Raw genomic sequence first — 27,499 nt, 5'->3', positions numbered from 1 at the left:
GAAATATTTCTGAGGGTTTGTATGACCATCAAATGAGATATTGTAACGGAGCCCAGTGTAAATGAAAAATGAATTCACACCTTACTTCTACTCCTAGTTGAGCAGTAAAATTTTCAGGCAGCTTCTCAATTCTCCCTGTGTGTCTCTTCCAGATTCTGTCCCTCCGTTAGCCTGATGGGGAGAGTGACACCAATCCTATTTGGCCTGCATTCAAGCAGTGTGGCAACGAGCCCAACTAACCACTGCCCTTGGAAGCTGAAGTTTAAAAATTACTATAAAACTTTCTTTCTTTTTTTGTTTGTTTTTGATGGTGGTGATACTAGGGTTTTGAACTCAGTGGTTTGTGCTTGTGAGCCATACTTCTAGTTCTTTTTTCTCTCGTTATTTTGGAGATAGGGTCCCACTTTTTGCCCAGGTTGGCAAGGACCACAGTTCTCCTATTTTATGCTTCTCACGGTCACTGGAATAACAAGCATGCCCCACCATACTCAGCTTTTTTTCCATTGAGATGCGGGTCTCACAAACTTTTTTCCCCAAACTATCCTGGAACAGCATTCCTCCTAAGATTCTTATGGAGCTTGGGATGACAGGCTTGTGCCACTGTGCCCAGCTATTGGTTGAGACAAGGTCTTGCAAACTATCTGCCCAGGTTGGACTCAAATCTTGATCCTCCCCATCTCAGCCTCCCAAGTAGCTAGGATTACAGGCATGAGCCACTAGCACCCAGCTTAAAACTTTTTTTTTTTTTAGTGAGAGTTACAAAATACATTTCAAAAACCACACACCAAAAGCACAACACTCTTGCACTCTGGAAGTATTAGTGGGCCAAGGATGAATTACCATTGTCTTCCTTCATCTAACAGCAGTGTCAAGTACCACACTTCTCTGGAAGCTGAAAAAGCCCATAGATCAGAGGTAGGTGGCACTGGCCGATCTTCCTTATATCTTTTAGACTACCAACGAATTTGACCAAGGACCTTCACTTTTTGGGGGTGGTCCTGGAGTTTAGACTCTGGGCTTCAAACTTGCTAGACAGGCACTCTGCTACTTGAGTCACTCCCCCAACCATGACCTTCAAATATTAAAAGCTACAGCTCTAAATGTAAAGTTAAGGCTTTTCCAAGGAAGACCAGATTGCAGAGAGTGCCTTTAGGTTCTGGTTCAGCATGAAGAGGGAACCAGTGTGTGGTGATTCCAGAGGTCACTCCCCTCTCCTGACCCAGTCGACATTTACTGATAGTCTAATATGGGCAAACTGCCATGCTGGGGACCAGAGCCTTTCAGAGTGAGGGATGATTTCTGACCCCGGGTCACAAGGAAGGAACGAACCAACAGAGGTGCTTTGCTTTATTTTTAAACAAATAGGACTTGATTATTTTTAATCACCTCTGACAAGGTATAACTTACAAAAATAAAATTAGCACTTTTCATCAATTTTAATTGTACAGCTCCATGAATCTTAGCAAGCATGTGACGTTGTGTAACTCCCACCATAATCAAGAAATGGACCATTTTTATCAAACCAGTTAACCTCTCTGCAGTAACCAATGGAATTGGCTTTGGCTTTTTTTTTTTTTTTTTTTTTGCAGTACTGGGATTTGATCTTAGGGCCTTCACCTTGAGCCATTCCACCAGCCCTTTTTTGGTGATAAGGCTTTTTGAGATAGGGTCTCAAGAACCATTTGCCCAGGCTGGCTTTGAACCTCAGTCCTCCTGATCTCTGCCTCCTGAGTAGCTAGGATTATAGGCATGAGCCACCTGTGCCTGGCAAGATTGGCTTTTAAATCGAAGAAATATTTCAAGTCATAGGGGGCAAAAGAGGGAGGTTATTTAAATAAACTGACCCTCTAGAAGCTAAAATGAAGATTAGAAGTAATGACAGGCCAAAAACATTCCGCTGGAGAGCAGTGTATGGCGCTAGGTTGCTCCGTGTCTTTAACCGGTCCCACAGAGTGATGTCAATGAAGGGGCTTTGTTCAGTATGGAGGAATCCACTAGTGGTAAAAGGGATTTGCCTCAGGCCAAGGAGGGCCAAGACAGTGAAAAGGCTGAGAACAGGGTGCTGGATGCTTTTAACAATGACAACAACCTTCCCAGGCAAAATTGGAGAGGGCCAAAGAGTCCTTGCCAATATAGCAGTTGAAGAGCTAACTTCAAACACGGTTAGTCTTTTAGTTCCCATGGGAGGATAATAATACCATACAGTTTGGAATCAAGTCACTAATGGTCATTCAATGATGTTTTTCTGACCAACTCAGGTGGCAGAAACCCAATATGGCTCTGTAGACTTGAATGGCAAATGACTTATCCAACATCTCAAAGCTCCTGCAGCTTCTGATCTTAGATGTCCATTTATGCCTCTCACTCTAGCCAGTTAATATACAAGTGGCATCACTTTGCTATCAGAAATCAACTTTAGAAACACCAAATGACAGGTGTAAGCCATTCTCAGTGTCCGTTCCAGTAAATGAACGCAAAAGTCATGCAGGAGGGCAGTACTCAGTATCCTCTAAATGTCCTAACAATGAGCTTATCACTCATCCTACTTACCAGCGCAAGAAATAAACCATCTTGAGGTGACTCCAGGCTATGGTGATTTTTAATTTTTTTTTCAGTACTAGGGATTTAATCCAGGCCTTTGTGCTTATGTGCTCCCCTTTTGCTTTTTTTTTTCTTTTTTCTTTTTGAGCTAGGGTCTCATTAACTTTACTCAAGCTGTCTTGAGTAGCTAGGATTGCAGGCGTGCACCACCAGGCAAATTTTTTTATTTAATTAAAAATTTTTCTTGGCAATACTAAAGTTTGGACTAAGGGCCTCATTCTTGATAGGCAGGCGCTCTAGCACTTGAGCCATGCCCAAGCCCTTTTTGCTTTAGTTACTTTTTTCAGATAAGGTCTCCGCAGTTTACCCAGGGTGGTCTGAACTGCAGTCCTCCTGTTTATGCCTACCATGTAGCTAGGATGACAGGTGTGTGCCATAACATCCAGCTTATTGGTTAATATGGAATCTTGATAACTTTTTGCCAGGCTGGCCTTGAACCATGATCTTTCTGATCTCCACCTCCCAAGTAGCTGGAATTGTAGGCTGAGTCACCATACCCAGCTAGTTTTTAATCATTGACTAGGAAATAATTGCTATTTGGTTGTTTCCTTTTATCTCTCCTTGATTAAACCATACACGTTAAGGACTTCAATACCATCTACCATGAAAAATCCAACTTACTACAAACTCATTTAACTATAAATCAGGCACCGTTTTACTACCCCTAGGGAAGACTGGGTAATTAGGCATCATTCATTTTCTTCTTATCATTACGGTACATTTTCTTTATTATCAAAATGGTAGTATCACCAAATTTCTCTTGGTATGAAAAGTCAAAAGAAATATGCAGGCAACTCATAGAATTAAACTTCAGAATTATGTGATTAGATTTGTGGGATTCTAAGCCATGTTCTGTGCCAAGCACTGGGTAAAAACAAGGTATGAGAAAACAGACAAGTAAGTGTTTTTAATATCTGTTACAATGGTGACAAAGGGACAAGTGGTGAAGAGTAAGTTCCATGTGCCATTTTGGAGTGGAGAGAAGACCATATCAAAGAGGGACACACTGTGAAGACGAGGCTTAACTCAAGCTTTCACAGAGGAGGAAGAACAAGGTAGATGGGGCGGGGCAGAGGGAGCACATGTCAAAGAGAGACAGGCACAGATGTGCGAGGGCCATGGGATCTGAACAACTGTGAGCAGCAGTTGTATAGAGGGCAGGGTGAAAAAACAGGCTGGAGAAGACGTTCATAAGCAGGGGCTGCACACGATGTACAGTCAGGAACTGGAATAGCCTTCTGAAGGCATTCGAAGTCACTAACTAATTTTAAGCAAGTAATTTTAAGCAAGGGAGAGAGAGAGGACTTTCTGCTTTAGAACAAATGTCCTTGGGGAAATCCAAATCTTCATTCCATATGGAATGAAGGAAAGAGAGAGACTAGTTCATTGACTATGGCAATGGCCCAAGCAAAAGATCATGAGAACCAGAAGCAGCAAAGTAATGGAAATGTAGTAAATGGAAAGGAAAGAAAGCTTTAGAAATAGTGAAAGGATTTTTCTAATAAAAGTCAGTGACTCATGGGACATTGGGATTGAGGGAGAATCAGAAATCCTGGATTATTCCAAGGGTTCTTATTACAGTGGTAAGTGACTCACCCAGAGAGTAAGCATAAGAAGAAGAACAATTTTTAGGAAAAATTAGAGAAGTTGCCATTTACATATTAAATTTGTGTTGGACAGAGAACTAAGAGACAAGATATTGCCTAAAACAGACAAGAATCTAACATCTAGAACATGTAAGGATTTCCTGCAAATTCATGAGGAAAAAAAAAGAATATTAAAAAGAATGAGAAAAGGACAAAAACAGACAATTGATAGAAACCTTCAAGCATATGAAGAGAGATTCTTAAACTCATCAGCAGCATGAGAAGTGAAAAACTAAAATAGCAATGGTATATTACTCTATCATTTCATAGTGGAAAAATTAAAAATCTAGGCATCATGAACTGTTCACCTGGATTTGAAGATGCAGAAACTCGGAACCAGTAGGCCAAGCACATCGTGGAAGACATTTTAACTGTATTTGGTCAAAATTGGTTAAAGTCAATACAGACACACCCTCTGGCTCAACCACATTCTGCTCCTGGATACACAGCTCAAAGAAATTCTCCCACAGAGGCCATGTAGCACTGTCATGATGGCTGGAGGTGAAAGGGAGTCTAACTGTTCAATCCTAGAGGCAAATGTCCCAATGCCCACCATGGCTACTGTGTAGCACGCAGATGCAGCACCACGGGAAGAGGATCTAAAGCAGTCTTCAGTGAACAAAAGTTATAAATCAAACACAAAAATTACACTGTGCTCACTAAAAATATACACAAGACAACAATATACACGCAATCATCAAAAAAGAACTCAAACACATCTTTGTGGTTGTCTATAGTGGAGAAGCCAATCAGAGAAAAGACAAATACATTAAATTTTTTGTGTGGTGCTTAGGATCAACAATTTTTTTAGGTAATAAGGAATGGGTTTTCCAGTGGATCAATTATGAAAGCACTGGTCAGTGATGAGTATGATTAATACAACTGTCTGTGCCTAAGGTGCCAAAAAGAATGGAGAGGCTAGGACCAAAAGATGAGCAAGTGGAGAGCTCCAGAAAGACTGGCCATTGTGTTGGTTACCCTGACTGTTCTTTGATCATCCCATTTCACTCTGAGATCCACACAATGCCCTGCTTTCCTCCCGAGGACAGAATTCCACAAGCTGTTCTCTGACTTCCAGTGAGTTTGATCAATAGGAAGCAATGGCAGAAGATTGGCAGGTGAGAAGAGGGAGACAGGACAGACAGTTCTCCCTCCTTGACAAGATCTGTGTCTGTCAGACAGCATGTCTTCCACAACTCCAGACTTCACCAGGCTGTGGTTCCCTGATCTTGTAGGTTAACAGCTTCTTGCTATTGCTAGTCCCAGGGTGCTTCTCATTCCTTTTTAACCTTTTGAGTATCCTTAACCTCACTGAGACCTCTATGGGCCAGGCTGTTAAGTTCCTACTCTTTGGTAGTTCCCTTTAAAGGTGCCATTTCCTTCCTGCCTTGATCACTACTTAGTCAAGTCTGAAAAGTTCAAGTATGAAAATTTTCAATAATTACTATGATAACAAGCTTTTTTCTGTTATTTCAATATAGGAGATACAACCATATTTATCTGCTAGAGCACAATTGCTCTCATCATTCTGTAGTAGAAGCAATGTATGGGATACTGACTAATTACACAATGTCCCATCACTATCTCTGTCGTTAGCATTTCACTTCATGGGTGATCTGGGAGATGAAACAGCACAGATCTAAATAAAGTATGTGGCAAGGACCACCATCACCATAGATTAGTAGATACTTACAACTTGGAGGATTAACACTGTCCAAATTCCAACAGCCAGCAGAGCATGTTCAAGATAAAGCTACAGTACATATTTTAGACTGAGGATTGGCAACAGCAGACTATAGTCTCAGAAATAAGTATTTTCACATGTGTTACATGGGTCATTTCTAATCCCAGCATCAGAACCAGTCCAGCTGCATGTTTCTGATGACCCCTGACCTCCTGAGAGCATCTTTCCCTGGGCACCCTAACTAAGCAACATGCTCCATCCCCACCAAGTATGACTGCTGTTAAGTTCATTTCCCCTTAGCCTACTTACAACTTGCACTTCTTTATTATTTTCTTTGTGATTCTTTGTCTTCCCTGTTAGACTGTAAGTTCTACCATGGTAGGGGACTATGTCTAGGACACAAAAGGTACTTAAAATATTTTTTGACTGAATAAATGGTGAACCTGGGGGCAGTATCAAAAGCAAAGAGAGGAGGGCACTAAATCCCTCATTGCCACGGCTATGGTCATGGACCTTCCATGGTCTTCTTCATAAACAAAACATACTCCTTAGAGCTGGCTCCTATGATGACTACAGGATATGAGCCTTGTTTGGGAGTATAAATATCCCAAGTGAGTAGGGCTAATGCCTGTGTGTGTTTGCCTTGTTTTGCACAGCATTGGGCATAGCTCCAAGTCCAGATGGGCGCTTCATAAATATTATTGAGGGATGATGACACAGAGGATTATTTAATACCTCCACATGGGGTGGAGATGGACCTCAGGCCACAAATATACTTTACATGTGCGTTACTTCTCAAGTCATATGAACCAAAATGTTTTCAGCAGCACAACTCATCTGCAGTCAAAGTCAGACACATTCAGGATGACAGAGCCCCCAAAGAATGCCATTTTCAGGGCTGAAAATGTATTATTCAGGAGTAAATGGAATCCTTGTTTTAGTGACACTGTAAGAGTAGAAATTAAAGATGCTGAAAGTCTTCTCTCAGGGGACAATTATCTGTGGACAATGAAAGTTTGTCTGAGTAATTCATCAGTTTCAAAGAAGTAGGCCTCTTCATTCTGGAATCCCAGGAGTTTGGGCAAGTGAGCCAGTCACTGTGTCTCAGATAGTCAACGGTTATTCTTCTGGCCCTGCCATTTATGGGCACAATCCTACAATTTCCTTAATTTAAAAAAAAAATAAGCTATTTGGGAAACCACTGGCAAGATCAACATTTTGAAGCTGCATTTATTTTACCTAGGAAGAAAGAAGCTTATGAAGTGTCCATCTTAAGAATCCACTTGGGAGTTACACAGCAGATCAAATACCCAAAACAAATCACCATGTCAGAGACTCACAGAATTCTGAATCCCAACCAGCAGGCATGAATAATCCTTTTAAATGGTCACTTGCATATCAGAACAGGTCCTTTGTGAAATTTCTATGCAAGGCCTCTGGTTTCTGACTGAAACAGAGATTTACTGGGAAGGGGGGATAAAGTGAAATCAAGAACTACTGGGAAATTTCCACAAGAAAAGAGGACAAATGGTTTTTGTTGTGAGAATGAACCCAGCCTCCACTGTGTAGAAGGTTGCTGGGTACCCCACAGGAGAGTTGGGTGATAATCTTAACTGGCTTTTGGGGGACACTTGGGATCTTATGATAGCTACTGGGCAGATGCAGTAGTGACTTCATCAGAAGACATCATGTCAAATCCTGTCAATACTAATTCAGCAGTGGTACTTTGTACAAGTCACTTAACTTCTCTGATCATTGGTTCAATGTCATTAATGTGGAGACAGAAATGATTACCACAACTTCTTCACAAAATTTTTGCCAAGATCAAGTAAGATGACTATGAAAGTTCTTTCTAAATTATAAGATCAAGTATATGTGGAAGGTATTGTTGTTAAATACAATCCTATACTTTTAAATATTTTACATAGCATTTAGCATCCTATCCAACTCTGAGTTCTCAGATTCTCGAGATGGTCCATATTTTCCTCCATGTTCTGCAATTTTACTAGGTTTCTCTTCTAAAGAAAGGATTTAAGCAAAGGTAAATGGAATCACCCTGTTTTTTGGTGCTACTGGACAAGAATTTTAAACTAAATTAAGCTCACTATCATGGATTTGATAGCAATATCACCTGAAAGAGAGGAGTAAAACAGGAGACATCTAAAATCTATGTGATTCTTCTCCCTTCCAGTGGAAGGATGCAAGGCCAATTTATAAAAATCAATTCTATCTCTAATCATTAGCATCAAAAAAACCTGGGAAATATATTTATAAAACTATTCCATTTACAACATCAAAATATGTAAAATAGTAATAAATTTAACAAAAATTGTGCAAGATTTCTACACAAAGAACTACAAAATATATGGGAGAAATTGAAGAAAAGTTATCTGGAGATGTATACCACATTCATGGATTAGCTTGATGTTAGTAAAATGTCATTCTCCCCAAAAGGTCCTATAGGTTCAAAATGATGTCAATCAAAATCCCAACAGGGTCTGACAGAAATCAACACATTAATTCTAAAATATATATCGAAATGCAGAAGATTTAGGATTATACATATATTATATATATATTAATTCGACAAAGTAGAAAAAGTATTGGAGGATTCACCTGATTTCAGTGTAATACTTTCATATAGAGCAACAAAACATCAATAGAAAAGAATAACGAATCCTAGAATAAGACCAGTAGTAGTGACTCATGCCTTTAATCCTAGCTACTTGGGAAGCTGAGAGTAATAGGATCACAGTTTAAAGCCAGCTTGGGCAAAAAGCTCAAGAGACCTCATCTCAACCACTAGCTGGGTGCTGTAGCACATGCCAATCATCCCAGCTACACAGGAGGATGAGATCAGGAGGATCATGGTTCCAGGACAGCTCAGGCAAAAAAAAGTTTGCCTGAGACCCCATCTCAACAGAAAAAAAGCCGGGCATGGTGGTACTTACCTGTCATCCCAGCTACAGCAGGAGGCATGAAACAGAATTGTAGTCCAGACCCATCTGTGTCAAAAGCAAGATCCTATCTCAAAAATAACCAGAGCAAAAAGGGCTGGAGGCATGGTTCAAGCAGTAGAACACCTGCTTAGCAAGTTTGAAGCCCTGAGTTCAAACCATAGTACCACAAAAAAAAAGAATCCTGCAATAGGTTCTTTTGATTTTTTTTAACAAAGCAACAAAGACTATTCAGGAAGAAGAAAACTCTTTCTTAAATAGGTTAGAGCTACTGGATATGTCAAAAAATGACCCTCAACTGTCACCTCATACCATACATAAAACTAAGCACAAACCATCATAGATGTAAACGTGAAAGTGAAAATTGCAGTAATTCTAAAAGGAAAACATCTTTCTGACCTTGGAGAAAGAAAATATTTCTTAGAGATAACAAAAGCATATACAAAATAATATAATGAATTAATGATTAGAAAAAACTAATAGACTGGACTTCATCAAAATTTAAAATGTCTGCCCAATCAAAAGACACTAGTCTGAAAATTAAAAGCAGGCAAACAGGCAAGGAAAATATTTGCAATACCACATAGGACAAATAACTGAAACAGAAAATATAAACAACCCCTACAAATCAATAACAAGGCAATGAGTCCAATTTAAAACTGAGCAAGTGCATTTCGAATGGATGTATAGCACAGGAAGTAATATAAACGGCCAACATGAAACCCTGGTCACTGGGATGCTGCAGGTCTAAGCCACGATGAGATGATGTTTTGTACTCTCTAGAATGGCTAAAATTAAAAAGCCTGGCCCTACCAAATGATGAGGAGATGAGGCAACTGGAACTCATGTACATTGCAAATAAGTGTAACATGGAAAACAGTTTGGCAGTTTATTGTAAAACTGAATATACGGCCATCCTACAACAAGCACTCCACCTTTGGTATACAGTTCCTGATCTCTTTTTTGTATTATATAAAATATATGTATATTATATCATGAAGTTAATTCATGTGTACAATTTATTCATAGAGAAAGAGATCTGGTAAAGAATGTAAATTTACCTAACATAAGTAACTCGGGACATGATATTTACATTATCGTACTTGATTCTGTTTTCTAATTTTCTGCCATGCTCATGTCCTGCTCCTATAATCATACAAATTGTTCAAAAATATTAGCCTCAGAGCTGGGGGTGCAGCTCAGTGGGAGAGTACCTATCTAGCATGCACAAGGCATGGGTTTGATCCCAGCACCACAAAAAACAAAACAGATTAAAAATATTAGACTTAGGGCTGGGGATGCAGCCCAGCAGTGGACTGCTTGCCTCGTCCTGGGTTTGATCCCTAGCACTTTGAGGCCCTGGGTTCAAACCCAGAGCTTAAAAATATTAGCTAGATAGATAAACAGACAGATAGACCGAACAACTGACAGACAGTCATCAGACTGAAATTCACTGTTCACCCCATGAGGTAAAAGATGGCAAGGTTGGGTAGGGCAAGGAGAAAGAACCTAACACTGCACCCTTACAAAGTGATCTCCTGTTGGGCACTGTTCATGCTCTCTCTCATCTCATTCTCACAACAAACTTGGAAAGTAGCTTGGCGAATAAGAATACAAGCTAATTTTGTACATAAATGCATGATCTGACCTCAAACTCCATGCTCTTTTCCCTTCACTAATATATAGTTTCAGGTTTAGTAAGTTCTACTTCTGAGCATTGGTGAAGTGTTTACTGTGTACCAGGTACTCTGTTAAATGTTTCACCTGAGTCACTTCATTCACACCTCATAATGATCCCTGTAAGTTAATACTGTTATTACCCCCAACTTACAGATTAAAAAAAATAAAACATGGAGATCAAACAAGAAACAAGAATCCAGCTCAGGCCTCCTAACTCAGTGCTATTACCCAGTGCACCATACCATGTCTCCAAGTCCCCAGGCCTCATGCTTTCAACCAGCTCCCAGTGGAACAGGGAAGAATGAGTGTCAGCTACCAGCAAAGGGGACATTGACATCACAGGTCTACCACAAAGCATTCCACGGTGACATCCTTGCTTACCTGTCCAGGGCTGTGCTGGTGGGCATACTTCTTCCAAACCCTCGAACCCCCATCTGACGGAAATAAGGAATGCAGGAGAGGTTGGCAGCAATGATGGCCAGGGAATCAGAAGGACTCACAAAGAAGCCATTTTGGCCTAGGATCATATAACGGTCCTGTGGGAAGGAATGTGTGAAAACAATCAGACAGAAGCCTCTGCTGCTAACGGCCCATTCCCATAAGGATCACAAGCAAGCCACTTTTCTGCCATTTACACAACCTAAAACTATTTGAATGAGGCCAAAGAGAGCATGGGAAATCTCAGAACTCCCTGAATGTCAAGGACTCAAAATCTCAACACTACTAGGAACACGTTCCACCTGTTGAAATGGATGACTACTGCATGCTTTGGTGGCCTCCAAAACTTAATTCCCTCTTCCGCCAAACGGAATGGAGAATAGCAGTGACAGGCACAATAGCTGGCTCCTTAATCAGGTATTTTCAACAAAACCAGCTATAAATAAAGAGTTATTGCATGAATATTCCTTTAAAAAAAACCCTTCTTTTACCACATGTTAATGAGAAGTTAAGAAAAGTAACGGCTATTTAACTGCAATATTTAGCATTAAAGCAGAGCCAGGTGGACGCACATGCCCCACGCATGTCAGCTTCAGATGTGCTTATTACTTCTCTGGTCTCCAGTGCTTACATGGTAACAGGGTCAGAGACAGAAAATTGTCCTACTTACCCCATCGGCATCAAATGCAGCTCCAAATCCATATTCTCCTCCTTTCATAGCTTCCAGAAGGGTGGTTGCGTATGTCAGATTTGGGTCAGGGTGCTGTCCTCCAAAGTCTTCTAGTGGGACACAGTTTATTGCAGAATTGGCTGGGGCCCCCAGCTCGTCACACAGAACTTTTCTCACGTAAGGTCCCATAACTAAACGAAAAAGACATACAATGATGTGAAATATTTGCAGAATCCTCTCCCCAGGGTATTTTGATCTGGTTAGAACATGAAAGGCTACTTAACAGCACAGAAGAAAAAGATAAGTTCTATAGGCTTTTTCAAGACAAGACATAAAACATTCACGCTGATTACTGTCCACCGAGCATCTGCTTTGTGTAAGTAACTGTGTTAGGCATATAGAAGATGTATTCAATTATCCAGTTAGATGAAATTTTCCTCCCCAAAGTTTTCTAAAAATACTGCCTTAAAGAAATCAGGTGTGGACTAATGATTTGTAATCTGCTGATTTTCATGTATTAAATGCTTTAGTTGAATATATGCAAAGTCTCTAGCAGACTCTAGCAATGCTCTTTGTGCAATCATTTGAATGTTGCCAAGTGTATAATTAAACACTGTAAACCCCTGAAGCCTCACAGAAAACCAAGCACATTTTGCAAGACAAATACTAAGCAACAGAATTTTCCAGTCCTGTGGAATGCAATGCCTAATGTGGAACTTCTGTCTTAGGAGCTGAAGGAATCATATCAAAGAGATGCAAACCACACAACTTATACCCTTCTGGGTCCTACATTAAGTAGTGGGATGGGTGAAATCTGCACTGAGTGACTGGAGTGGTAAGACTAAAAGAGGAGCCAGTCAAAGTCCAGTTATGAACTAATTAGAACCAATGGCATGGGAGAAGCAATCACCACAAGTAAGGCTTCCCAGAGGAAACAGCATTTCTGGGAGGACTTAAAGGAAGAATTTAAATTTGATAGGGGTGGGGAGGCCAACCAATTGGAAGACATTATGAACAAAGAAACAAAGCCTGAGATAGCACATAGGGCACAGTAGGGGATTGCTATGTAATCATGTTTGCTGAAATGTATATGAAGTATTGCTTTCATTTATCTTCCATCAACACAACAGAGTCCTCAAAAAGTGAATATCTCTTGAGTTTTTTCTGCCTAGCTCCCACTTCCCTTCCTGTAGTAGCAGCATTTTGGGTTTCATGTGGGAAATCAAATCTTCCCTTATCTCAGTTGGTATGAGATAAATCCCATTGTCCCCAAGGCTGAGGAGGTAGCCTGGGTCTGTCCAGTCAGTGTCCTCTGACCCCCAGCCAGAGTGACTGATTCAGAGATGTATATGATGTACATTTAATACCGGCTAGGCAGTGAGGCACAACCTCAGAAATAATGTTCAAATTGTCTGGAAAGAGGAGCTGTCTTTTCCAGGCCGGATAGTACTAAGGCAAAAAACTAAAAGAGCTTTTCCTGGGGAGTATGATAAGCCCAACAGGAAGGAATGAAAAAGCCCAGCAAAAGCCCTTAGTGGAAAGTCTAAGGAGAGTAAGACCCACAGTGGGCTCAGAGCTGCCAGTACAGTTTTATTGCCTCCCTCTTAAACATGCCAGGTTTAAGAGAAGCCAAGGATCAACAGAATTTTGAAGAATGCACTTAGCATGAGTCTGAAACAAAGAGTAAAGAGAAACTTACAGGAAACAGAACTTCTATAGGGAGAAGACAACTTTTAATTATATCAGTAATATCCTAGCAGATATGAGCAAGGTCAAACAGAATGGCTGAAGTTGAAAAGGCTGACAATGCTAAGTGTTGGTGGAGATGCAGAGAAACCAGAGCCCTCACCCAGTGTGGGTGCTAATGTGGCAGCTGCTTTGGAGAACATAGTGAATATCTACTTATCATCTGACTCAGCAGTCTCACTCCTCCCTATTTACCCAAGACAACTGGAAACCGGAGAGGGGGGGATCTAATTTCCATCAAGAAACTGTGGTACATCAGCAGAACGGAATACTATTCAGCAGGAGTAAGAACAACTACTGAAAGACACATGCAACACCACACATGTAGCTCAAAAGCATTGTGCTCAGTGAAAGAAACCAGAAGCAAAAGGCGCCACATTTTATGCTTATGGTTGTGTGGAATTCTGGGACCGGTGAAACTATGGGGGCAGAAAGCAGATGAGTGCTTGCCAGGGCCTGAGCAGAGGGGGATGAGCTTGATACACAGATCCAGAAAGGGAAGTTTTCAGAGTGTAAAGTCAGTAATAGTCAACTCCAGAAAATAATAAGGAGCTGGATATTCACAGTATTTAAAGATAGGAGATAAATGCTAAAAGAGCTGAAAAAGATTGACTCTGGACAGTAGGAAATTGAGGGAAGAAAGGAGTGGGGGTAGATTTTTTTTTCATAATAAACTCTGAACTAGTTGGCTATTTAAATTATGGCATGTAGTATGATTAAAAATAAGTAAATGGGGGGCATGATTAAGTGGTAGAGAGCTGCCTAACACGCATAAAGCCCTGAGTTCAAACCCCAGTACTGCCAAAATAAATAAATAAAGACGTACATACACGCCTAAATAAATAAACCATCTGAACCCACTCCGCACACTTACAGGCATAACCTCAAATTCCTTTGTTAAACTTTTGTTTTCCTTTACCCTGAGAAAAAAAATAGGGTCCTGAAGCTTTCTGAGCGTTCCAAATATTCAACGCATACAAGTTGTGTGAGTTCCTCTGCATCCACCCTTCCTCTAATCTCATAGGCCCCACATGCGGCAGCCTCCGTGAGGTCTTCCCCACCGTGACCTCACCTCCATGCATTGCGTCAACGCGGATCTTCAGCTGGCTGGGCCCAGTCAGCAAGCCTTTGATTGCACTGAAGTCAAAGATGGTCCGAAGCAGGTTGAGATAGATATCCACGGGGTCCACGATCTCCACTGACAACAGCAAAACAAAGGGAAATGTCAATGACCACACCCAGGAAAGAGACTTGGAAGCATGAAAACTCCATTGTCGCCTGAAATCCAATCACAATCCCATCATAACCCCACACTTCACCTGAAGGGTGTCCACTTGCAGACAAAGTCACAAGACAAGGCACAACCAAGATGCTACAAACTTTTCAGACGTTCAATGGGTACAAGTAATAACATCATAAATTTTTTGCAAGTGAAAAATTAACCATGAGAATAATTTAAGGTAAAAATGTGCTGTCACCCCTGTCCTCCCCACCCCCCTTCTTTCTGCCACCTATCTTTCCCTAAATGCACCCATATCAGCTAACAGGCTTCTTGGCATATCCAGTTAACTTTCCTGTGGGGGTTGGCCAAAGAATGACTCAGCTGGTGTGAAATAAATAAAGGGATGACCTCAGTAGTGACCCCTATTTTCCAAATGCCATTGTGCCCACCAGATCCAAGTGCAGACTTTAAGATGAAGCTATATTCCTGAGTTTTCATGAAATCTCTAGTAACCAATTCCTAACTAAATGCCAAATATTTGAAAATCCTTATAATCACACATTATAAGGATTATAATCCTTGTAATCCCTGTAATGCTCACCACTGGCCAGCACCACCCAATGATCAAAAATTTAAAAGAAGTCTTTTCCACTCATATGACATAGGAAAAATCCAGGATATACCACATTTTTCAAATTTGACAATCAACACATAATTAATAATCAGAAAATACTTTTCCCAGAAGTAGTAAATATTTCACTCAATAGGAACTAAAATTTTGTCCAGGAGCCTTGCTTTTGAAATTCACAGTTAAATTTTAAAATTTATGTCCATTGCTTTTCGTATTTTTCAACTACATACTGCTTAGGAGTCCTGAAATATTTAAACCTACACAGAAGATATTACTAATCACCCTTCAATAATTTTTGGTACACAGTACATCCAGGGCTGCGGATCTAACTCAGAGGTACAGCACTTGCTTAGTTTATGCAAGGCCCTGGGTTTAATCCTCAGCATTGCAAGAACACACACATAAAGAATAATAATTATAACAGTTTTCAGTAATCCAGTTATAATATTTAATAAATAATATTTTAATATGTGATGGGAAATTATCATTTCATCTGGTGAAATCCACATCTCAAAATACTTTTCTTTACACTTCAATCTATATACCTATCCATTGACATTTAATATAATTACTTTTTAAGGAGCATTGTCTGTTTTAAATTATCTTTTGAAATGAGGAGGATATTAATCCAGATAATAATTAGAAGTTAATCCATATGAACAATATGGCTAATTTTGTGCTATGTAAAATTTACTTTATGTATCATTTACCACAATAAAAGTGAATCTATAAAATAAAACCTTATGCCCTGAATACTTTAGAAGCTTTACTCATTCCGTCATATAGAATAATATTTTTGGCAATTTCATTCTGGTTCTTCAATTCTTAAATCAGACATTTGATGTTTACAACAGATAACACACAATGCCAAACAGAAATGTGAAAAGGAGGAAGCAAAAGTTCATGAAAATTCAAAGTTTACATCAAATAGTTCAGGCTGTTGACACTTTAAGGTGAAACACCAAGGGCTGTCTGGTTTCTAGTTAAGTCAAGCCTTGCTCAACACTCAAAAGAGCAAGAGCACAGCACATAAATTAGCTCAAATGATTATCTCCAAATTCTTCTTGGGAGCCAGGAAATCCTTTCACCCACCTCCTGGTTTCAACAGCATTTTAGAAAAGCCATCCAACTAGCAATGTGGTACAGTAAAGAGCCAGCAACTGAGCTCACCAAAGCTGTAGGTCTCTTGGACAACTCTAAAACTTGTGAAGATATCAAAAATAAATCAAATAGATAACATCACCACGCTGGTAATGCCTGATGTTTCTCAGTCAACTTACAGCCCAGTCGTTCCAAACATGTGTAGTCAAGCAGATTGAAGCTATTTTGTCTAATATGACAAATCCCTTGCCTTCCGTGTGTGTGCAAACATGTGCACGTGTGTGCTCACAACTTGATTAATCAAAGCGGACACTGTTACTTCCAACAGCATCATGTGGCTTTCAATAAATGCCTGCTCACTAACTGAGCGAGCGACGGATGGGAAACTCTTGAAGAAAGACTCGGTATCAGTCGCCAGCATTGTGAAAGCTACAGTCCATTTTAAGCTTTTCTGTCTCTAAAATAACACGTGACCACAAGTCAGGCATTTAACTTTTTAAAGTTAAGTTCCCTGTAATAAAGATACCATCTTAACACAAACTGCATTCGATTTTAGTTCTCTTGCTACTTCATGCCTTTTAGGAAAAAGCAGCAGAAGAAAACTGGGGGAAATGATGAGTGCATGTGGGATATATTAATGTTACACGGGTCAGAATCGATCATAAGGCAATAAATCATGTTCTTCATGCTTCAGAAGCTTTATTCACTCTACAACAGAAAATATTATATGTCAAATTCATTCTGGCTTTTTGTTTTGTTTGTTTTTTTGAGGTTTTGTGTTGTTTTGTTTTTTTGAGGCAGGGTCATAGTATATTGCCCAGACTGGCCTCAACTGTTAATCTTCCTGCCTCAGCCTCCTGACAGCTGGGATTACATGTGTGTGCCACCACGCTTGGCTCACATGTGTGTGCCACCACGCTTGGCTCATCAATTCTTGAACCACTTTCCTAATACATTTGGCAGCTATTGAATTCCTTTGTAAAATCTCCTCACACAGTGCTTCATATACAGTAGGTGAGCAATCATTGTGCATAAAATTAAGCTGAACTGTTTGGTTCTAACTTGGAGAAGAAACTCCAACCTCCCACTGACATGTGAGCTCTCTTCTCAACTATCTAAGGTATTCCAGCATCTTCACTTAAATTGCTTAGAAATCCCAAGATGACCTCTGGCAATGCACAATCTATTCCAGGAGTGCCATAATGGAATCAACTTTCAAACTTTTCCTAGGTTGAAAGTGAGCTAGAATTTGGTAAGTGGTGTTTTAACAGCGTTCAGTTCAGAGTATCTCAGCTGCTCTCGTCCTCTCTGTACCACAGTTTCCAAATATTTATCTAGAGTCACCCTTCATATTGATAATTTACTAACTTTCCTAAGTCCACTCCCCTGCAGAACCCACAGATTGTCACCAAGCAGGACAACCCCATGCACACCTGGTCTCCTGGGAAGACACCCCCATCCACAGAGTTTTTCTTACATCTTCCAAATATGTGTAATCTGTTACCTCTGAATGGCTTGAATTTGTTCTCCAGGTCAAATTCTTGTCTTCCTAGTCGGGATAAATCAATTCGAAGATCAGGACATATAGCATATTCCTCAATTGTTTTGCTGATCTGATAGATTTTTTCTGAGACAATGTCTGGTGCAGGACCTAAAATTGGAACACCCCAAAATTTCAGTTTAAGAGTTGTTATATCCTGTTCCACCAGGAAGGGGGAAAAATAATTTTTTTCTCTAAACAATGAACAATGACTCATGGTTCAATCATGAGTCAAGTGTTTCTTATGCTATATTCATCCACTATGGAAGAAATTTGGTCAGCCTCACCTGTTCTGTGCAGACTAATAACCCACATGTTTGTTTGTTTTAGGCAATGACACATCTCTCCTAAAAATAGCTTCACACCTGCTAGGGAGACCCGGTTCTGCAATTAGCTTTATTCAGAATATGCACTTGACAGAAGTGAGGGATTCCAGACTTAAACCACAGCTTCCTGAGTGCACCAAGAGAAAGAAAGTATAACCTCCCAGATTTGCTGCTGAGCTGCTGCGTGAGCTTAACCAGGTAAAATAATTAATTTCCCCAATTTTCAATCTCTAGTTACTCCTTAGGTTTTAGAATGAAGGTGAACTAAAAAAAAAAAAAAATCCAATGCATTTCCTCAGAAGGCCAAGTTGAAAATTAAGGAATGATAGACCTTTAAGTGAATTGAACATGAACTCAAGACTTGTTCTCTTGGTTTCTCCTCTTTTTAATGTGTGTATCTTTTTTTTTTTTTTAAGCACTGGGGCTTGAATTCAGGGCCTTCACCTTGAGCCACTCCACCAGCCCTATTTTTGTAAAGGGTTTTTTGAGATAGGGTTTTCAGAACTATTTGCCTGGGATGGCTTTGAACCATGATCTTCTGATCTCTGCCTCCTGAGTAGCTAGGATTACAGGCATGAGCCACCGGCGCCCGGCTTAATGTGCCACTTTTTTTACAAGAAAGTGAGAACCAAATAAATAAGTAAACTAAAAGATTTAAAATATGAAAGAGAGACTGACAGGTAGTTTTGTGTTTGAAACTTACTTGCCAATGATACAGTAACTTTCTACCAAATAGAAATTATTTCTTGATTTGTTTTATATCCCAGTCCTTAGAGCTACCTAACTCCTATCCAATGGAATAGTCACCAGCCACATTTGGCTGCTGAGTATTTGAAATGTAGCCAGTCAAATTGAGAGGTGCTACAATTCTAAAGTGCACATCAAATTTTGGAGAGTTAGTTTACAAAACGTAATAGATTGTATTAATCATGTTTACATTGACAGCATGTTGAAATGATGATATTTTGACATAGTACATTAAATAAAATATATTATTAACATTCCTTTCTATATATATATTTTGTGTGGGGGGAGGTACTGGGGTTTGAACTCAGGGCCTACACCTTGAGTTACTCTACCAGCCCTTTTTTAATGTGGCTATTATAAAATTTTTAAATGATATATGTGCTCACAATACATTTCTACTGGACAATGCTACCCAAGATCTCACTGCCTTCCAACAAATACAAACAAGAATGGCGAAAGGCCCATTCCAGTAGGTGGGAGAGAAGACAGCCCTGTAGGTTTCATCAATAATTATTTAAAAAGTGAAAACCTCAAAGAAATAAACATAACCCTTCTCCTGTACTCCTTACCGTTTTTACCCTTGATAAAACATAAAAATTAAGTGGTCTTGCTTAGGTTTTTGCATTTTTTTATGCGTGCCAGATTGCAGAATGCATGACTGTGCCCCAGGTACCATACTGTTCTCTGGCTGTATCTATCGTTATTAAGAAGTCTGACTTTTAATCAAAAGCACACTGGTTTCCAAAGGTAAAGCAAGTTCCAGCAGGCTACATAATTGTCCATGACACCTCTCAACCATCCATGTTGAAAGCCTCAGAGTAGATCAGCAACTTCTGAATTCCTTGGCAACTTCCAACTTTCTTCACTTCTTCCATTCCAATGACCTTCCTCTTCATTTTACTGTAATCACTCCTAGCACAGTCAAAACTATTACTGTTCTCTTGAAATACTCTTGGAGATAGCAATTTGAACCTTTCCAACCTACAAATTCTATTTTTTCAATTGGCCATACTGGGGTTTGAACTCAGGGCCTCATGCTTGCTAAGCAGTTGCTCTACCACTTAAGCCACCAACTCCACAAATTTTTTTATTACCCATTTACCTGATTCTGAGCCCTCTCCCTCATTCCTGTACTGAGACTTGCCATTATTTGATTGATCCCACACTATCAGCCCATTCTACTTTGATTGGTTTCTTGTCCCAGATATGACTCCGTGGTCCACCATTTGAGTCTTTCCTTCATTCATACAATAACCCAAACCAACATTCATGGAAACTTTCATGCAATACATTTTACACTTTATATGGAATTTAGCACTCAAAAAAGCAGGTGAAAAACTATTCCCGTCATTTTCCAAATGGAGAAACTGAATTGGAAAAGATTATATGCTTTACCCAAGTTCACTCCTTAGAGGCTGCCTTTGCATCCTAGCAGTGTGATGTCAGTTTGGACACTCCTCACAACTACGAGTCCTCTTGATACTCTGCCGTGCCCGTACTGCCATGTCTCAGTCTCAGGACATCTCTGTCATGTGTTCCACTGCTACCATTCCCAGACTCCCAGGCACTAATGGGGGAAGTCATGAAATTACAGCCTCTGGATTCTCCTAAGAATGAGATTGCTTACCTTGATCCTCACAACTTCGCAAGACTCTTCGATGAATTTCCTAGCAATGCCTTTTACTAAGCATCTCCATTTACCCAAAATTCCTTCTTTGTTCTTGGCCCATTATCTTGGCAAGGAACTTGTCTTCATACTTTTTTGGAACCAATATAGGTAAACTTCCTTTCTATATCTCACCCATGTTTGCCCTCATGAGAAATTCTGCCCCTTTCCTCTAATCTAAGTTGTGAATTAGCTCCACAGACTAATAATTGGAGATACTGGTTAAACTTCTCCCAGTGTTGACTCTTCAGTTGTCTTGTCAGTTTGTTAGGAGACTCAGAAGGGATGGTGCATGAGTCGCTGGGCATGGAAGGATTTTCATCAGAGGGAAGCACTGAGTGCTAAGTCCAATCTATGCCTTCCCACTCAAGGTGTGACTGAGCACTCACACCTCCTGGGATTGAGTCTACAAATGGGTCTATAAATTGCTTGGGTTTGGATATGGTTTGAATGTGTCCTCCAAAAGTACTTGTGTTAGAAGCTTGGTCCCCAGGATGGCAGTGTTGATCTGGTGAAAATTGTAAGCTAATGGAAGAGTTAGAAGAGTGGGCACCAGCCTCCAAAGAGACTAATAATGGTTCTTGTGGGACGGTGCTTAGTTCCTAAGGGATCCAGTTACAAAAAGAGCAATCCCAGTCCCCAAATTATCTCTGGCTTCCTGCCTTACCATCTGACTACTCTCTTCCTCTTGCCCACACTTCACTGTAATGTTATCTACTACCTTATAATGTAGCCAGAAAGGACATCACCAGAGGCTAAAGAGATGGGGCCTCTTGGTTTCCACTTTCAGTTTCAAAAACCGTGAGCTAAATAAACCTCTTTTCTTTATACATTTTCTAGTCTTGGGTATTTTGCTATAGCAACAGAAAATAGACTAATACACAAATCATACCTTCCTCACTTATGCCTCACAATCATAAAGATGACCAACTGGTCCTTGTAAGACATAAAATCAGATATTAATTTCAAATGCCTATTTGAAACTCATTATTTAATTTGGCAACTTATATATTACATTTCTCTACAAATTACCATTTTCTGAGGCTGTTCATTTTCCAATGTTATGAGTGTATGAAATACTTGAAAACTGCATACTTCTGACATGTTTGGTAGCAGCTCCAAGACTAATGTGGGTTCCATGTGTGTTTTGTTAGCAAAGTAACACTGCTCTGAGCTGGCTTTCAAAGATGGGGCACTTATACCATGTCTTTTTGTTGGTGTTTGTTTTTTATAAACAAGTTTAATCATGTATATTTGAGGTTTCCTACATGATGTCATTAGATATATATATAGGAATAAAATGATTACTATTATGAATCAGATTAATATATCTACCATCACACTGGTACTTTTTTGTCACAAAAACAGTTAAAATCTAGTTATTGAACAAAAATCCTTAATATAATTTTATTAACTTTAGTCTTCATGTACATTAGATCTCTATTTGTTCATCCCACACATTCAGTACTTTGTATCCTTTGACCTGTGTGCTCCTCTGTGCCCACACTCATGATAACCTCTGTTTTATTCTCTATCTCTGTAAATTTAACTTTTTTTTAAGATTCCACATACAGGTGAAACCATGCACTACTTTTCCTTGTGTTTGGCTTGTTTCACTTAATTTAATGTCCTCTGATTCCAACCATATTGTAGCAAATGGCAGATCTCCTTCCTTTTTAAGGCTGAACAATATTTCATTAAATATATGTGTGCGTGTGTAACATTTTCTTTACCCATTCATTTGTTGACAGACACTTAAGTTATTTATATGTCTTTGTTATTGTAGGCAGTGCTCCAATGAACATAGGAATACAGTTATATGTATGACATAGTGAGCTCATCATCTTTGGTTTTATACCCAAAAGAGAGATGGCTCAGTCATGTGGTAGTTTCATTTTTTATTTCTTTAGGATCCTCCCTATGGTTTTCCATAATGGCTATGCCAATCTACATTCTCACCAACAGTGTACTAGGATCCCCTTTTCTCCTTACCCTCACAAACATTTATCTTTTATTTTTTAAAATAATAACCATCCTAATGGGTGTGAGGTAATATTTCATGATTCTTGAACTTATTAAGATTTGTTTTGTTACCTAACATGTGGTCTAGCCTAATGAATGTTCCATGTGTGCTGGAGAAGAATATGTATTCTGCTGTTGTTAGAAGTTCTATATATGTCTATAAGGTCCATTTGGTCTAAAGTGCAGTTTGAGTCCCACATTTTCTTGTAAATTTTCTATTTTTTTTTTTGGTTGTGGTTTTTTTTTTCATTTTTCTTTTATTATTCATATGTGCATACAAGGATTGGTTCATTTCTCCAAACTGCCCCACCCCCTCCCTTACCACCCACTCCGCCCCCTCCCTCTCTCCCCCCAATACCCAGCAGAAACTATTTTGCCCTTATTTCTAATCTTGTTGTAGAGAGAGTATAAGCAATAATAGGAAGGAACAAGAGTTTTTGCTGGTTGAGATAAGGATAGCTATACAGGGCATTGACTCACATTGATTTCCTGTGCGTGGGTGTTACCTTCTAGGTTAATTCTTTTTGATCTAACCTTTTCTCTAGTACCTGTTCCCCTTTTCCTATTGGCCTCAGTTGCTTTGAGGTATCTGCTTTAGTTTCTCTGCGTTAAGGGCAACAAATGCTAGCTAGTTTTTTAGGTGTCTTACCTATCCACATCCCTCCCTTGTGTGCTCTCGCTTTTATCATGTACTCATAGTCCAGTCCCCTTGTTGTGTTTGCCCTTGATCTAATGTCCACATATGAGGGAGAACATACGATTTTTGGTTTTTTGAGCCAGGCTAACCTCACTCAGAATGATGTTCTCCAATTCCATCCATTTACCAGCGAATGATAACATTTCGTTCTTCTTCATGGCTGCATAAAATTCCATTGTGTATAGATACCACATTTTCTTAATCCATTCATCAGTGGTGGGACATCTTGGCTGTTTCCATAACTTGGCTATTGTGAATAGTGCCGCAATAAACATGGGTGTGCAGGTGCCTCTGGAGTAACAGTCTTTTGGGAATATCCCCAAGAGTGGTATTGCTGGATCAAATGGTAGATCGATGTCCAGCTTTTTAAGTAGCCTCCAAATGTTTTTCCAGAGTGGTTGTACTAGTCTACATTCCCACCAACAGTGTAAGAGGGTTCCTTTTTCCCCGCATCCTCGCCAACACCTGTTGGTGGTGGTGTTGCTGATGATGGCTATTCTAACAGGGGTGAGGTGGAATCTTAGTGTGGTTTTAATTTGCATTTCCTTTATTGCTAGAGATGGTGAGCATTTTTTCATGTGTTTTCTGGCCATTTGAATTTCTTCTTTTGAGAAAGTTCTGTTTAGTTCACATGCCCATTTCTTTATTGGTTCATTAGTTTTGGGAGAATTTAGTTTTTTAAGTTCCCTGTATATTCTGGTTATCAGTCCTTTGTCTGATGTATAGTTGGTAAATATTTTCTCCCACTCTGTGGGTGTTCTCTTCAGTTTAGAGACCATTTCTTTTGATGAACAGAAGCTTTTTAGTTTTATGAGGTCCCATTTATCTATGCTATCTTTTAGTTGCTGTGCTGCTGGGGTTTCATTGAGAAAGTTCTTACCTATACCTACTAACTCCAGAGTATTTCCTACTCTTTCTTGTATCAACTTAAGAGTTTGGGGTCTGATATTAAGATCCTTGATCCATTTTGAGTTAATCTTGGTATAGGGTGATATACATGGATCTAGTTTCAGTTTTTTGCAGACTGCTAACCAGTTTTCCCAGCAGTTTTTGTTGAAGAGGCTGCTATTTCTCCATCGTATATTTTTAGCTCCTTTGTCAAAGATAAGTTGCTTATAGTTGTGTGGCTTCATATCTGGATCTTCTATTCTGTTCCACTGGTCTTCATGTCTGTTTTTGTGCCAGTACCATGCTGTTTTTATTGTTATTGCTTTGTAATATAGTTTGAAGTCAGGTATTGTGATACCTCCTGCATAGTTCTTTTGACTGAGTATTGCCTTGGCTATTCGTGGCCTCTTGTGTTTCCATATAAATTTAACAGTAGATTTTTCAATCTCTTTAATGAATGTCATTGGAATTTTGATGGGAATTGCATTAAACATGTAGATTACTTTTGGGAGTATCAACATTTTTACTATGTTGATTCTACCAATCCATGAGCATGGGAGATCTCTCCACTTTCTATAGTCTTCCTCAATCTCTTTCTTCAGAAGTGTATAGTTTTCCTTGTAGAGGTCTTTCACATCTTTTGTTAGGTTTACACCTAGGTATTTGATTTTTTTTGAGGCTATTGTAAATGGAATTGTTTCCATATATTCTTTTTCAGTTTGTTCATTATTAGTGTATAGAAATGCCAATGATTTTTCTATGTTGATTTTATATCCTGCTACCTTGCTATAGCTATTGATGATGTCTAGAAGCTTCTGAGTAGAGTTTTTTGGGTCTTTAAGGTATAGGATCATGTCGTCTGCAAATAGGGATATTTTGACAGTTTCTTTACCTATTTGTATTCCTTTTATTCCTTCTTCTTGCCTAATTGCTCTGGCTAGAAATTCCAGTACTATGTTGAATAGGAGTGGAGATAGTGGGCATCCTTGTCTGGTTCCTGATTTTAGAGGGAATGGTTTTAATTTTTCTCTGTTAAGTATAATGCTGGCTGTAGGTTTGTCATATATAGCTTTTATAATGTTGAGGTACTTTCCTTCTATTCCTAGTTTTCTTAGAGCTTTTATCATGAAATGATGTTGGATCTTATCAAAGGCTTTTTCTGCATCTATTGAGATGATCAAGTGGTTTTTGTCTTTGCTTCTGTTAATGTGGTTTATTACGTTTATTGATTTTCGTATGTTGAACCACCCCTGCATCCCTGGGATGAAGCCTACTTGGTCGTGGTGAATAATCTTTTTGATGTGTTGCTGAATTCAGTTTCTGTGTTTGGTCTATCCAGTTCTGACAGTGGGCTATTGAAGTCCTCTGCTATTATTGTATTGGTAACTACTTCTTCCTTCTTATTCATTAATATTTTCTTTATATATTTAGATATGCTAATGTTGAGTGTGTGTATATACATATTTATTTATAAATGTTATGGCTTCATGATAAATTGACCCCTATTGAAGTCTATTTTATCTAAATATAGCCATCCTGCTTTCTTTCAGTTACTATTTGCTTCTGCTTCTACCGCTTCACTTCCAGCATAGGTGTGTTCTTAATGCTTCCATAGGTCTCTTGTAGGCAGCATATAGTTAGATCTTGTTTTATGTCCATTCAAGCACTCTAATATCTTTTCATTGGCAATGTTAATCCATTTACATACAAGGGTACTACTCCTAGCATTTTTTTCATTGCTTTCTAGACCCTTTGTTCCTTCCTTCCTCTTTTCATATCTATTTTTGTGGTTTGGTCATTTTCTGTAGTACTAGGCTTTGATTTCTTCCTTATGTGTGTATCTGCTGCAGAGTTTTTGTTTTGTTTTGTTTTGTTTTTGCCTTACAGTTATGAAGTATATTTTTTCAACAAGAATAAAGTTTATTGTTTAGATTATATGCAAAATGGATATAAGGAGTGAGAGATAATAAACTCTCCCTTCAGAATATGCTGGTTTTGCCTGGGGCCAGGAATAACTCATAATGTTAACAGTTGCTGGTTAAAATCAGCTTCTACTCACATAAACATGCCGACTCAATATTCTAGATTAAAAGAGATTTAAAAGACTTAGAAAACAAATACGTGGTTCTGAGATGCATCTTTATTTGAATTAAAACAGTCATAAATAACATTTTGTAGATCACTGGGAAACTCTGACTACAGATTAGGGTTCAGATAATATTAGAGAATTAGTATTATTTTTGATGGTTATATTACTGTAGTGATTCAGGAATATGTCTGTCTTTTTAAGAGATGCATACAAAAATATTTAGGTGTAAAATGTCTTCATGCTGAATTCTGCCTTAAAATTCTTCAGAAAAAAATGATTAACAAAACGGAAAAACAGGGTAATGGATATACAGATACAAGGTATCCATTTACTGTTCTCCCTGCTTTTATATAGAATCAATTTTTGCATATACACACACATATATAAGAACAAATGAAATAAGTCTATGCATTTCAGTGAGAGAAAGCCTATATTATTGAAAAGTGAGAACCCAGGATTTAGGCTAAAACTCATTTGTCTGTCCCTGGGCAACTGTGTGACCTTCAGTAGTAATTCAGTCTCCTAGGGCTTCAATCTATTCATCTATAGTATGAGAAGAAAGATCTCAACAACCTTCAGGGCATGTTCTGATGTGTATCAGAGAAGCATCACCTATTTAATCATTTCCTTGTGTGGAAAAGTCCAGAGACCAAACAAATGGTTCTGACAGCCCTGGTTCTGACAGCCCATTACATAACTTCCTTATTGCATCACTGTGGGCACCTCACTGGATTTTTCTGAGTCAGCTTTCCATTCTGCCTTGCTTGTCTACTATCAGAGTGTTATTGGAAGACTATGATAATACAAGAGGAAAGAAATCATGATTAAGGACTATCCTGAACCACATACCTCCATTGGCAACATTGAATTTCACTCCAAACTCTCCCCCTGGCCCTCCGGGACAGTGGCTAGCTGTTAAGATGATGCCACCAGCTGCCTTGATCTTCCTGATGATGCAGGAAACTGCAGGTGTTGATAAAATGCCATTCTGTCCAATAATCAGCCGCCCAATCTAAACCATCCAGAAAAAAAAAAAAGTTAATCCAAATTGCCTGGAATTGAAGTCATTTCAACAGGAAAACACTCTGATTCTGTTAACATATCATCAATCACTTGGCCAAAGAAACTGGGTGGATGCACTTTAGGTT

At 39.1% G+C, this 27,499-nt stretch overlaps 1 protein-coding gene across 2 annotated transcripts in view; it reads right to left on the bottom strand.

Moving 5' to 3' along the window:
- The window catches only part of Pgm5 (phosphoglucomutase 5), a 172,429-nt gene that overhangs the window by 111,521 nt on the left and 33,409 nt on the right, over positions 1-27,499 (bottom strand). For both annotated transcript variants that reach the window (XM_074051978.1, XM_020158600.2), the window contains exons 2-6: positions 27,201-27,363; positions 17,881-18,027; positions 14,495-14,620; positions 11,677-11,867; positions 10,950-11,104 (exon numbers count right to left, since the gene is read on the bottom strand). In XM_074051978.1, coding sequence (XP_073908079.1) covers positions 10,950-11,104; positions 11,677-11,867; positions 14,495-14,620; positions 17,881-18,027; positions 27,201-27,363 — 782 coding nt within the window. The remainder of the gene's footprint in view (positions 1-10,949; positions 11,105-11,676; positions 11,868-14,494; positions 14,621-17,880; positions 18,028-27,200; positions 27,364-27,499) is intronic.

The sequence above is a fragment of the Castor canadensis genome, chromosome 13, assembly GCF_047511655.1.
Source record: "Castor canadensis chromosome 13, mCasCan1.hap1v2, whole genome shotgun sequence".
NCBI classification, from domain to species: Eukaryota; Metazoa; Chordata; class Mammalia; order Rodentia; family Castoridae; genus Castor; species Castor canadensis.
This window is presented reverse-complemented; position numbering and strand designations above follow the sequence as displayed.